This window comes from Cetorhinus maximus, chromosome 11 (assembly GCF_964194155.1).
Source record: "Cetorhinus maximus chromosome 11, sCetMax3.hap1.1, whole genome shotgun sequence".
In the NCBI taxonomy this organism is placed as follows: domain Eukaryota; kingdom Metazoa; phylum Chordata; class Chondrichthyes; order Lamniformes; family Cetorhinidae; genus Cetorhinus; species Cetorhinus maximus.
In genome coordinates, this window is record NC_135889.1 from 17,187,024 (window position 1) to 17,201,900 (window position 14,877).

The 14,877-nt window shown below is 42.1% G+C and overlaps 1 protein-coding gene across 1 annotated transcript in view; it reads right to left on the reverse strand.

The window, feature by feature from the left end:
- The window catches only part of spag16 (sperm associated antigen 16), a 1,278,115-nt gene that overhangs the window by 1,244,329 nt on the left and 18,909 nt on the right, over positions 1-14,877 (reverse strand). Inside the window, exons 2-3 of the mRNA XM_078551570.1 lie at positions 9,026-9,072; positions 8,191-8,289 (exon numbers count right to left, since the gene is read on the reverse strand). Of these exons, the coding sequence (XP_078407696.1) occupies positions 8,191-8,289; positions 9,026-9,072 (146 nt within the window). The remainder of the gene's footprint in view (positions 1-8,190; positions 8,290-9,025; positions 9,073-14,877) is intronic.

Below are 14,877 nucleotides of genomic sequence, written 5' to 3' on the forward strand. Positions count from 1 at the left end.
AAATATGTAATCAAATTTCAGGGAAGTGTAAGAATAATGGGGCAGTAATAGTCGGGGATTTTAACTACTCAAATATTAACTGGGAGAGTTTTAGTGTGCAAGGTTGGGAGGGAGCAAAGTTCTTAAGTTGCACCCAGGAGAAGCTTTTTAGCCAGTACGTAGAAAGCCCAACAAGAGGGGGGGCCAGTTCTGGGCCTAATATTTGGAAATGAGCCCGAGCAGTTGGAAGGTGTATCAGTGGAGGAGTATTTTGGAGATAGTGACCATAATAGTTAGATTTAGGATAGTTATGGAAAAGGATAAGGTTGGGTCTGGAATGAAAGGTCTAAACTGGGGAAAGGCTAAATTTTACTAAAATGAAATGTGATTTGGCCCAAGTGGACCGGGAGCAGCTACTTGCAAATAAAACTGTGTCAGAGTAGTGGGAGGCATTCAAGGAGGAAATAGCGAGAGTACACAGCAAATATGTTCCCGTAAAGACAAGGCGGGGGAACCAAGTCCAGAGAACCCTGGATGCCAAGGACCATAAAGGTTAGGATTAAGAAAAAAAGAGAAGCTTATGGCAGATACCAATGGCTCAATATAGCAGAGTCCTTAGAGGAGTATAAAATGTGCAGAGGGGAACTTAAAAAGGAAATTAGGAAAGCTAAGAGGGTGCATGAAAAAGCATTGGTGGGTACAGTAAAGGAAGACCCAAAGGGGTTTTTTCAATATATAAAGAGCAAGAGAATAACTAGGGAACGAGTAGGGCCAATTAGGAGCCATAGAGGTAATGTGTGTGTGGACCCGGAAGACGTGGGTGCAGTCCTCAATGAATACTTTGTGCCGGTCTTCACAATGGAAAAGGGCTACACAGATATAGGCGACAGGGTGGAGGACTGTGAAATATTAGAGGAAATTAACAGAGAGAGAGGAGGTACTAGCGGGCTTAGTGGCCTTAAAAGTGGCTAAGTCCGCAGGCCCGGATGAGATGTATCCCAGGCTGTTGAGGGAGGCAAGGGAAGAGATATCAGGGGCCCTAGCAGTAATTTTCAAATCCTCTCTGGCCACAGATGAGGTGCCAAAGGACTGGAGCACTGCTAACATTGTCCCATTATTATAAAAGGGAAGAAGGGATAGACCAGGACAGTCAGTCTAACCTCGGTTGCGGGGAAGTTACGAGAAGGAATTTTAAGGGAATATATCTGCACTTGGAGAGACACAGATTAATTTAAGGGAAGGTCGTGTTTGACAATTTTGATTGAATTCTTTGAGGAGGTAACCAGGAGAAGTGATGAGGGTAATGCATTTGATGTGGTCCACATGGACTTTAGCAAGGCTTTTGTTAAGGTCCCTCATGGCAGACTGATCAAGAAAGTAAGAGCCCATGGGACCCGAGGCAAAGTGGCATATTGGATCCAAAATTAGCTGAGAGGCAGGAAGCAGAGTGTGATGGTAGAGGGATGTTTCTGTGACTGGAAATCTGTTTCCAGTGAGGTTCCGCAGAACTCAGTACTGCGGCCCTTGCTGTTTGTGGTGTACATAAAGTATTTGGACTTAAATATAGGGGGCATGGTCAAGAAGTTCGTGGATGACACGAAAATTGGTAGGGTGGTAAATAGAGAGGAGGATAGCCATAAACTGCAGGAGGAAATCAATGGACTGGTCAGGTGGGTAGAGCAATGGCAAATGGAATTCAATCTGGAAAAGTGTGAGGTAATGCAGTTGGTGGGGGGTAACAAAGCAAGGGACTACACTATGAATGGTAGGACCCTGGAAAGTACTGAAGATCAGAGGGACCTTGGTGTGCATATCCATAGATCCCTGAAGGTAGCAGGGCAGAAATATTAAGGTGGTTAAGAAGGCCGATGGGATACTTGCCTTTATTAGCTGAGGCACAGAATACAAGAGCAGGAAGGTTATGTTGGAACTGTATAAAACGCTGGTTATGCCACAACTGGAGTACTACGTTCAGTTCTGGTCACCACATTATAGGAAGGATGTGATTGCACTGGAGAGGGTGCCGAGGAGATTTACCAGGATGCTGTCTGGGCTAGAGGGTCTGAGCTATGAGGAAAGATTGGATAGGCTGGGGTTGTTTTCCTTGGAGCAACAAAGGTTGAGAGGGGACCTGATAGAGGTGTATGAGATTATGAGGGGCATAGATAGGATGGATAGGAAGGCACTTTTTCCATTAGTAGAGGGGTCAATAACCAGGGGGCATAGATTTAAGGTAACAGGCAGAAGGGTAAGAGGGGAGTTGAGGAGAAATTTTTTCACCCAGAGAGTGGTGGGAGTCTGGAACTCACTGCCTGAAAGGGTGGTTGAGTCAGAAACTCTCGTAACATTTAATAAATATTTAGATATTCACATGTGTTGCCATAGCCTCCAGGGCTATGGGCCAAGTGCTGGAAAATGGGATTAGTGTAGTCAGATCTTTGTTGACCGGCATGGACATGATGGGCCAAATAGCCTCCTTCTGTGCTGTAGACATCAAGAGTCTATAAACACATTTCAAAAAGGAAGGCAGGCCAGGGAAACCAAAGCCAGGGTTTCTTGAATGACAAGACTGATAGAGCATATGATGAAACAAAAAGATGTACAATGCATGTCAGGCAAATTCTTCAAGCAAGAACTAGGCCAAATACAATAAGTTGAGAATGGAAGTGAAGAGGAAAATAAGACTGGCAAAGAGAGAATGAGAATAGAATAACAGTTAACATAAAAGTGAATCCAAAAATCTTCTGTGTGCATGTAAATGGTAAGTGGGCATTCGGAGTCAAACTGGGGCCCTTTAGGAACAAAGAAGGTGCAGGGCAGGGTGAGAATATTTAATGAGTACTTTGTATCTGTGTTTACTAAGGAAGAGAATGCTGACAAAATATCAGAAGTGGAGATGTTAGAGATAATGGATGGGAGGAAAACTGAAAGGCAATACAGGTATATGTTGGAAAGGATGATTATGCTATATGTCGCCTGGTCCTTTGGCTTGCATCCCAGGTTGCTGAGGGAAGTGGAAATGGGGAGAGCAGGAGGGCTTGCCATAATCTTCTAATCTTCCCTCAATAAGAGGGAGATGCATGTTTGGGAAGGAAACATTTAAAGGAGTTCAATTACTAATTGTTAGTTAACAACCATTTGGCTGTATAAACGGGATAACATCCCTTTAAGGGGCTGCTTCTTACTTTGTCCCTCGCTTTCTTTAATTTAGTTTATTTGGTTACTCAAAAGAGTTAAAAGGGATAACAGGTGAGACAAGTTCTCTCATTAGAGAAAGTTTTATGGACTAGAAATAAAACTCTATCCAAAGGTCAGCCTTGGTCTTTATTGCCTAATAGCTATTGGAGCTTAACAGTGGTAGCAGTGGATGGTTGCTGCTTGTAAGTAAAAAGATTGGAAACGAAACTTTCTTTGGACAAAAGACTGTATTTGGAGTTAACTTTAAGAGTAAAGTGGTTTGAAGTTGCTCAAAAATAGCCGAATCAAAATGTAGAGTGTCAGGGTATAATTACCCACTGATTTTTTCTGAGTGTCAACCATATGACAAATGAAAAAATGAAGAAACCACGTGGAGATGGGTTACCTCTTTGCCAAGGAAAAAACAGGGAATGGCTTTGGCACTTACGCTATGTTATGAAGGCAAAATAAGGTGCAAAGTATTTCTGGAGTTGGAGCCTGAACATTTGGACACAGTTGAAGGTTTGGAAATGTTATTAGATTTTATGGATAAGATCTATCAGAAGGATGATTTATTATGTGCTTATGAAGTGTGGTCAGACTTTGACAAATTTAGAAAGTTGGAGGATAATTCCATAGAAGATTACACAATGGAATTCAGTAGGCTATATTGCAAGATTGGGAAATTTCCAGATGCAATCAGTTTAACTTTAAGTTACTAGACTGCCCCAGAGTATCGAATATGGACAGGCTTCTAGTTTGACGGGAGTTAAATTTGTGGAAAAGCACACACTACTAGAATAGATGTCAGGAGCTCTTAAAATAAATTCCTTGGAAAATATTCCTTTCCGGCAGAGTTCATAATGGCAATGTGTCATTTGGTGGTAAGACAGAAAATGGAGGATACAATGTTAACGTGATAGCGAGATCGTCTAGAAACAGGACGCAGGCATCAGTACGAAAGGAGATTTGTAACTAGAAACACTCTTGTAGCCACAGTATTTATATGGCTAGTTCAGTTTCTGGTCAATGGTAACCCCCAGGATGTTGATAGTGGGGGATTCAGTGATGGTACTGCCATTGAACATTATGAACATCAAGGGGCGATGGTTAGATTCTCTCCTGTTGGAGATGGTCATTGCCTGACACTTGCATGGCGTGAATGTTACTTGCCACATGGATATTTTCCAGGTCTTGCTTCATTTGGACATGGCCTGCTTCAGTATCTGAGGAGTCATGAATGGCGCTGAACATTGTGCAATCATCAGCGAACATCCCCACTTCTGACCTGATGATGGAAGGAAGGTCATTGATGAAGCAGCTGAAGATGGTTGGGCCTAGGATACCACCCTGTGGAGCTCCTGCAGTGATGTCCTGGAGCTGAGATGACTGACCTCCAACAATCACAACTCCCAAATAGGGAAGGCCAGAGGATGAGCATGCCTGTATCCCCTCAACACGTTCAAGGAGATGGTCCATGGAATCCTCAAGACCAATGCCACAGAGCCTGTGGCATCTGGTGCTGCTGAGGCCATCAAGGACAATAGTAAGTTGCTAGTTTAGGTACTTTCTCCATTCAATCCTCATCTTCATCCTGAATAGTGCTATTGAAATGGATACTGCAGATGACTGATTTTGCACCTCCTGATTTACTCCCCACCTGTCCTTTCTTGACCACAATCCACTCCTTATGCTTTTGTGCCTTCAGATAGTCAAGATCTGCTGGCTGGCCAGCCACTGCAGCCTCATGAGGAAGGCAAGAGTAACAGCAGACCGCTGAGGTAGCAGCACCATAGAACAAAACATCATGCAGAACTTGGAGTCCAGCCTTTGCACCGTGGAAGTGGCTTCCATGGCAGCAATGTCAGATAGCCCTAGTGGGGGTGGGGTGGGGGGAAGAGATCGAAAGGGATCTGTACCTTGCTCGTCCTGCTTTCTACCCTTAATGTCACCATTAGCACATTTCTTAGCTAATATCACGGCCGTCAACACCTCTTTGTCCTTTTGTCTATGACATCTTTTGGCAATCTCCACCTATCACTGGCCCTCTATCCAGATCTACCAGTCCCACCCCGCATTAAACCAGCTCATACTTCACCTCTTTTCTATTTTTCCTTAGTTCTGTTGAAGAGTCACACGGACTCGAAACGTTAACTGTATTCCTCTCCACAGATGCTGTCGGACCGCCTGAGTTTTTCCAGGTATTTTTGTTTTTATCTTTAGGTAACACATCAGTATCAGTACTGGGAGAGTGCTAAACTGTTAAAGGTTCTAACCGTTTAGATAAGACATTAAACTGAGGCCTCATCTACCCCTTCAGGTGGATGTAAGAGATTCCATGTCAGTACTCAAAGAACAGTGGTGTTCTACCAGTGCCCTGGCCAGCATTTATCCCTCATTCAACATCACTAAAGCAGATTATCTGGTCATGTATTTAATTGCTGTGTATGAGAGACTCTGCTATGTGCAAGTTAGCTGGCATATTTTCTACATTACAACAGTGATTATAGTTCAAATGTTTTGCTGAAAAAAGACATGCTATCGAAGCTTTTCATCTTGCACTCATCAGGGCAGCTCGCAAGACAAACCAACAATAGAGGGAACAACAATTTATACTGCATGAGAAGAGAGTGCTGATTGGTTGGCAAGTGGATTCTGATTGGTAGAGGCATTACCATGGAGAATGCAACAGAGAACTGTTAACTGCCAAGCTTTTGTGCGAATTTAAACTAGGCAGATCGACTCTGGTCAAGGTACTGCCCTGAGAGAATAACTGTCCTCCAAGCTTTTGTTTGATTGAAAAAGGAGCACTACATGGACATGCACCTTCTGTCTGCAAAAGGACCGGGCCCTGTTTGTGGATACATGGCTTCTAGCATGCATAAGCGTGCAACACAGCGAGCCTGACTAATCTTAAATTGGCTTTCAGTGTAATTCTTAGCACAATCAGGATTGTTTAGCAAGTGCTGTCCAATCACACAATCACATCTAATGTTGGACACTATTTTTTGAGTTTTGCAAGTATGGGCTGGTCAGGTATGGGTAGTACTTTGCCTGTTGTGAACAGCCGAAGGGACGTGCAGTTTGATATGATCCGACAGTTGTTGGGACGTACAGCCTACATACCTGGCATCACACCAGCACTGAAATTCATATACCACATTACTCATTTTTGTTATTGGCAGAATGTCTTTTTGGCTTGATGACATCATCCTATTAGTGGAGAATACCAATCATGTTGCTACTGCATAGTAACAGCGTGAAACAGCTAGCTTCACCCGTTGCTCAAATTTTGGAGACACCTTGCCCTTCAAGATAGACTGGGCACTTATTAGGGCCAAAAGTGGCAGCCTTAGGCCCATTCAGTGCCAATGATCTGATCAGGGTAGCCATTATCCCACAGGATGGCTTTGATGCACCCTATTTCAGCTTCAAGCTTACAGAGTGAGCAAATGGCTTGGGCCCTATTATGAGGTTGCTGATAAGGCCAATCTTAAGCACGTAGAACTGTAGGAATCCCAACATCTACGTTAACCAACAAAGCTAGGCTTGCGGTAGACAGTTGTAGAGAACTCACTGGTAGATTTCTCAAGTAGCACATCAAAGCAAGTGAACTCATTTGATTGCTGCATTTTGAGGGTGAACTTGAGTGCCGGATGGAGCCCACTAAGGTGTGTAAGGAAGTTCTTACGTGCAGCTGCAGATTCATATATAGCAAATGTATCATCAATGTATCAGAAATATGCAAGGGGTAGGAGGTTAGGTGTCATTCCATCGAAGATGTGTTTCTCATGGAAACCGACAAAGATGTTTGCAAGAGCTGGGCCTAGAGTGGATCCCATGGCAACACCACCTATTTGGAAATATATGGTGTTGTTAAAACTGAACTCAACTCCACGAGTTGCTAAGTTCATAAGGTCAATGAATACAGATTCAGACATTGGTGGTGCATCTAGATCACCATGATATAGTGATGTGGTGCAAATGGCTATGGCTTCCTTGAGCGTTATATTGGTGAATAGGCTAGCAATGTTGAACAAGCACATGGACATAGCATTGCTATTAATATGCAAGCCCTGTATGGTCTTTGCAAAGGTGAAGGAATCCCTCGCCCTATACGTGAAAGACTTGTTCAGAACTGGTTGTAGCAACGCACCCAACCATTTGGCTAATTCATGTTGTGCAGAACCAGTCATAGATAAGATAGGAAGTAAAAGGACATCACTTTTGTGTGTCTTGGGCAGCCCATATAGACGTGAATGCAGTGAATCATGAGAACAAATATATCACCCAGCAGCTCATTACTCTTACACAAATTCAGCAAGCGTTTTTGTAACTCGCTTTCGAGCAGGGCTGTATGGTTGTGCTTCGCGGAAGGTCCGATGGATATGAACGTGCACCCATCATTAAGAATGGTGTTCATTTTGTTGATATAGTCACATTTGTTGAGGATGACTGTTTCAGTCCCTTTGGGTTTACAGATGTGTATGTCTGGGTTGGCTTTGAGGCCTCCCAAGCTACCAGACATTCGAATTGCATACAAAAATCAGCTAAGTCATTCGGAATCCCACAATATGCGTGCACTAGATTAGCAAGGTGCACATTCAAAGATTCAGCAGTAGATGCTGGTTTATGGCAGGATAGCTGGGAGCAGAGGAGTTCAAACTCAGCAATTACCTCTTTCAGTGGAAAAGTTCTTCATTTGGCTGTAAATCACTTTCGGAAGTTCTGGGGTCATGTATTGCACAATGGAAATGCAAGCTCTTTCTCTTTTCACTCCAGTTAAAATTAATGTTAACATAGAAGTGGATGCATTAACTTATCAGAAAGTAAATATGTTGATTACTGAAGCAATCATGCCTCAATTAATAAATATTCACCAACACAAAACTGTGTAAAATGTTTCCAACCCTCAAGTTCAATGTCACCACCGGAGCTATCAAAATACTTAGTTTACTCATTTCATAGTTTAACAATTCAAATGTGCTAAACTACATACTCAAATTCACCCTGATATCAATAAAAGCTTCTTACTGTAGCTTTTAAATCTTCATTCTGTCGCTCTATTGTTTTCACTATACTCTCCAAACTTTCATCTCCTTCTAGAATACTGATGTCATCGTCAGCAGGAATCTGAACAAAACAAAAAAGCATAAACAGATCATCAATTGGTCAAATCATGGTATAATGGGAGGATTAGTTTCACATAAAATGACTAATTCTATGTTGCTGCTAGCTTGGACAAAAAATAGAATAACAAGAGAACTGGAAAGTGATAATGTGTAGAGATAACCCCACACATTTTATTTAGGATCGTGAAACAATTCTAGGTGGAACATTGTGTAACCAACTACTTGCGTTATTTGACAATTCGTTGAAAGTCTCAGGGTGCACATTTTACATGTAACTATGCCAGTAGAAAGAAATTATCAGCTAAACTAACCACTGCAAGAAATTATATTCAAGGCTTTTGTCTGCAATCCTAAAAAATCTACTAAAATAACAATAATTAAAGTATAATGAATATTTGTAGGAACACTAAGAAATTAATTATGCAAACAATGGCAAAGTCATGAGTTCAAATGGTCAAGACAGCATCTTTAAAGGAAGAACTGTTTTTAGTTTGGCTGGAAGAGGCACACACTTACTACCATAGTAAACATCTTTCAGGAAAAGTGAATTGCACTTTAGCCCGAATTTTACAAGCTGGCATTTCACACATGGTTACATCGGGAATATTTTCCATTCAAGCTTAAAGGTCCTAAAGGGTGGAACTGTTTGTGTCTTGAATGCCCAATCAGAAAAAACAACAAACGTATAATATATTTATAAAGATTTCATTTGAAAGTAAACAAAAAAAATGCAGTACCTCTTCATATTGGTAATCACCTTCACTTTCTTCTGTAATAGTTACCTCTGTGTTTGGGTCAAGTTAAGCAGCATATAATTTCTTCAATTTAATAACAGCATTATAAACTTATCTAGCTTAACTAGGTATCAACTTCATTCAAACCGATAAGGAAATGATTATTCAGTCTAGATTGAAAAGTGTAGTATAGATAGGATTAATTCTAACTGTGATATGTTAATAAGGCACAGTATACATCATCACAGAAATGTCTCAATCTTGCTTTCTGGTTGAACCTCATGGCAAGATGAAGCCACAGTAAGTTTCTTAATAATGTTAATGTTTTCCTTACCTCAGCAAACTCTGTAAATATTGTGTTAGCACGAGACCAAGTTGTTATATAGTGGCAGTGAGTGAAGTGGAATGGAAATGTCTCTACAATCACCAGAAACCTCGACTAGATCGCAGCCCTCGATCAAGCAAAGCGTGGCTGAACTGGTGCCAAATCTCCACCAGATATCGCAGGGCATTGGACCTTGCTGCGAAGCCAAGCAGTGAGCAGTACGCTATTATGCGCGATGGATGGCTGTGCAGTTGATATCCTAGTCAGGCAAGGGATCATAAAGAAAAAGCTATGTATGATGAAGTAATAAAAGCACTTGCTATTAATGTTGCAAATGCTGTGACAATTGTGCAAGTTCTAGTTGTGATTAAAACTGCTGATACTAATTGGGAAAGGTTAGGGCACATATACAAGAACCAGTTTCCACCTATGTGAGGGGTAACTATGTAGAAGGGAAAAGTATTCTGCACTTGTGTTATATTGGGTTTTGTGAATAAACCAATATAGAAGCTCCAGCTTATTCCTTTACCAGATGCCTGCTCAACAGGTTAACACTTGATGCCTACTTCAGTCTGTGAAAGAATGCCACTGTCGTGCAGGCTAAGATTAAAAAGCGCACCTAAAGATAGGGGAAAGTATTGATACACTTATTAATGATCTGTTTAGACTTGCAGAGAACTGTAAACATGGCAGCTTAAAAGATGAACTAATCAGGGACAGAATTGTTGTTGGAGTCTTGAGTGAAGATTGTCTGAGCCCTGGCAGTCAAGAGGTGATTTAAACTTAAAGGCAATTCAACTGAGGTGACAAACTGAGGTCAGAAGCAAAATCGATCAGTGATTCAGGGTAACAAGGAGAACCATATCCCAAAAATGACTGACTCAGTGCAGTATGTTGAATTTAAAAGCAAAGAGGTGGCCGTAAAAAAGCAGGGGAGGCAGGAAGAGTGTCCATCAACCTCCCCAACTAACAGTAATCAGTGTTCTGGAAAAAATCAATGGCACAAAAATTGTCCCACCAAAGAGGCTGAATGCTAATTCTGCAGAAAGAAGAGTCACCTCCAAGCTGTGTGCTGCAGGAAGAAGCCTGCATAGAATAAGCAAAAAGAAAAGCCTTTGAATGGTGGCATAATCCATGAAGTGGAAGATATCAGTGATATTGAGATGCCTTTCCTTTTGAAGAGATCCAGGGACCAAGCGGAAGCTACTGGAGGAATGATATCCTAATGGAGGGAAATAAGACATACCTTTTAAGTTAGATACAGATGCAGCAGTTTCAGTTCTTTCTGATGCTGAATCACGGTTGGAGAAAAGATCTTTTCAGCCATCATGCAAAAATGCTACATGGGCCAGCAAGTATATAACTCAAGGTCATAGGACAACTGAGTGCAACCCTTCAGTACAGAGAAAAAAATCCCTGAAACCTTATGTGATCCTGAACCTCAGTTGTTCACTCTTAAGCAGGAAAGCCTCTACTGACTTACATCTGACTTGCAGAGCAGAGGACCTGGTTGGCCAAGAATCTCAGCCTAAAAACTTTTTAGAGCTGAATTTCCACAGCTGTTCACAGCTCTAGGAAGACAGTGATGTGTTATGCTATGTCCTGAAAAGCCGTGTTTTTGTTTACACACAGGAAAAAATCTCATCCACTCTTGCAAAAGGTATAAAAGAAATTGATCTATGTTGAAGCAAGGGGTTATATTGCACCTGTGACAGAACCATCAAGCTGGTGCTCAGGGGTGGATCCAGTGCTAAAACCCAATGCAACAATCAGAAGGTGCACAAATCTTACCCAGCTGAACAAAACAGCTGAATGTGAAGTCCATCCGAATGCTGTCTGTGGACAAAAGCTTAGCCAAATTTGGAAAGAGTTCAATCTGCACAAAGCTAGATACAAAAAGTATTTTTGGCAACTACCCTTTAATGACGAGTCTAAGTTGCTCACAACCTTCATTACACCATTTGGTCTGCTTGGAGTCATATGTCACATGAATGATGCCATGATCCATGGATCCACTCAGAACATGATTCTAGACTGCGAGCTGTTCTACAATGCCTACGGGAAGCAGGACATACACTCGACAATAAATGTGAATTCTTGCAGCCGACTGTCAAGATCTTTGGGCATAATGTAGATGGATCCGGTGTCAGAGTTAATCCACAGAAGACAAGAGCAATCAAGTTGGTTTACTGTCCAACCTAGCTGTCATCAATGAAGTGCTACATCACCTGTTACAAGACAGCACATGGTGCTGGGAGGAGGCACAACAGAGTTTTTTTGAGAAAATCAGAGATACTGATATCACCTGGTATTTTAGCCCACTATGATCCAGAGCTACCCACCATCATTGCTACAGATGTATCTTCTACAGGTTGGGAGCTGAAATTTTTCTGATACAGATGGATGGACAGCCAGTTTACTACTGACAGAAACTGAACAGAAATATACAGTTACGGAGAAAGAAGCTGCTACTTGGGCTTGTGAAAAGTTTGCAGATTGTGTTCTTTGTCTCCACTTCAAGATAGAGACAGACCAAAACCCTTAGTGGCAATTTTAAATTCTAAGGAATTAGCAAAAATGACTCCAAGTACAATGATTCAGACTGAAGATGATGAGGTTTGATGCAAAGACAGAGTACATTCTGGGAAAGCAGCAGATCACAGCAGATGCTTTGTCCCATAAACCCTTAAGGCCTGAGCAAGGTTAATTTGCACTTGTCAAAGAGGTAGAAACCTTCACATCAACAACAACCATAACTCTACCAGCAACAACTAAGCAAATGAATGAAATCAGAGATTCACTGAAATCTAATAAAAATTTGCTCAGGTCAGAGAGTACAATCCCGTTCTCAGACAATAGTATAAACAGAAAGGACATCTCAGTGTAGTTGATGATTTACTCATCTATGACAAGAGATTGGTCATTCCGAGAGTTCTGAGACTCGATATACTTCAACGATTGCACCAAGGACATTTGGGCATCACAAAATGTTGAGCCAGAGCAAGATTTCTGTTTGGTGGCCAGGTCTGTCAAAATCATTGGAATAGATGATATCAAACAGTATTACTTGTGTTATTCATCATCAAGAAATAAGGCATCTTCCCTTCCATCAAGAGTGTGGGAATGTCCTGGGGTGGGCCTCTTTGAGCACAGATGCAAGGTGTTCTTGATTGTAGGCTCCTACTCCAATGAACAGAAGTTAAGCAACTGCAGGATTACAATGATTACGTTGCTGAAGGAGATATTTGCAACACATTGAATCCCAAACATTGTAATCTCAAACAATGTATTGCAGTTTGCCATTGGTAGAATTCACAGCATTGTATGGATTTATCCATACTACCAGCTCACCAAGATACCCTCAAGCCAACAATGAAATTAAAAAGGAGGGCGTACAGTGAATGGATTGCTAAAGAAGAACAGTGACATCCAACATGCAAATCTGAGCTATTGTTCAACTCTCCAAAATGGTATAGCACCATGTGAACTCCTAATGGGAAGACTACTCTCTCACTCACACCCTCATGCCATTATGTACAAGCTGATGACTTTGACAAGGTTAAAGAGGATGAGTATCATTCCAGCCAGATGTGGAACTATGACAAACATCACAAAGCACACAAATCTACCAGACCTCCAATCAGGAGAGCCAGTTTGGATCCGACACCAAACTGGTCATGGACAAGTGGTTTAACAGACACCACATCCACGTTTCTAACTGATTCAAACCAAAAATGGTACAACAAGAGGGAACAGATGCGCACTAACTGCCACATCGAAGCACCTTCCTACACAGCCGAAGCAGGCACCTACACAACCAAACAGACCAGAGTTACTGCGTTCATCAAGAGATTCAGACGACTACCAGAGTGGTGACCCTAGTCATCTACAAATTCTCCTTCGGTCCAGCAGTGCCTGAGAGATCACCTGCAGGACTCAAATCCCCAATCTCCTCCAAAGGAAAAGAAGACCTGGTCAGGTAGATTAGTGAAACCACCACAGCAGTTGCCCCTTTTAAAAGGAAATGGAAGTCAGAGACTTGGGGGAAGATGTAGTATAAGGGGTTAATTCTGTGATATGCTAATGAAACAGTATACATCATCACAGGAAGTGATGCACTGTCTCATGATCTTGCTCTCTCATTGAACCTCAAGGCAAGATGAAGCCACAGTAAGTTGTTTCTTAATAAAGTTAATGTTTTCCTTACCTCAGCAGACTCTAAACATTCTGCATTAGCACAATGAGACTAAGAATATTATATGTAGCACATTGTAGCATTATCTTACTGTATATTCTTCCAAAATTGTCAAAAGTGCAAACCTCAATGACAATTTTTAAAAATTATTTTGGTAATGTCAAGGAAGTGGATGATCAATGGATTGATAACATAGTAACAACAGTGTTACAAAAGACTAACTCATCCAGTCTTCAACAGCTGGAAATTTGTCAAAGCATAACTAAGATTAGTGCAACACATCACAACACAAGGCCAATAATATTTATAAAAACAAAAAGCTAAAAGCTACTGCAGATGCTGGAAATCCAAAACAAAAACAGAATTACCTGGAAAAACACAGCAGGTCTGGCAGCATCGGTGGAGAAGAAATCAGTTGACGTTTCGAGTCCTCACGACCCTTCGGCAGAACTGAAGTATAGTTAGGAGAGAGGTGAAATATAAGCTGGTCTAAGGTGGGAGGCGCGGGGAGACAGAAGTTGAGGGTGGGGTGGTTGTGGGGATAAGCAAGCAGTGATAGGAGAAGATAATCAAAAGATGTCACAGACAAAAGGATCAAAGAGGTGTTGAAGGTGGTGATATTATCTAAGAAAAGTGCTAATTAAGAATGGAAGGCAGGATACTCAAGGTACAGCTCTAGTGGGGGGTGGGGTGGAAAGACTAACAAAGTTTTAGTTTTACATTTAAAAATAATGGAAATAGGTGGGAAAAGAAGAATCTATATAAATTATTGAAAAAAAAGGGGGAGGGGGAAGAAACGGGGTGGGGATGGGGGGAGGGGGAGTTTAAGATCTAAAGTTATTGAATTCAATATTCAGCCCGGAAGGCTGTAAAGTGCCTAGTCGGAAGATGAGGTGCTGTTCCTCCAGTTTGCGTTGGGCTTCACTGGAATAATGCAGCAAGCCAAGGACAGACATGTGGGCAAGAGAACAGGGTGGAGTGTTAAAATGGCAAGCGACAGGGAGGTTTGGGTCTTTCTTGCGGACAGACCGCAGGTGTTCTGCAAAGTGGTCGCCCAGTTTGTGTTTGGTCTCTCCAATGTAGAGGAGACCGCATTGGGAGCAACGAATGCAGTGGACTAAGTTAGGGGAAATGCAAGTGAAATGCTGCTTCACTTGAAAGGAGTGTTTGGGCCCTTGGACGGTGAGGAGAGAGGAAGTGAAGGGGCAGGTGTTGCATCTTCTGCGTGGGCATGGGGAGGTGCCATAGGTGGGGGTTGAGGAGTAGGGGGTGATGGAGGAGTGGACCAGGGTGTCACGGAGGGAACGATCCCTACGGAATGCCGTCAGGGGGGGT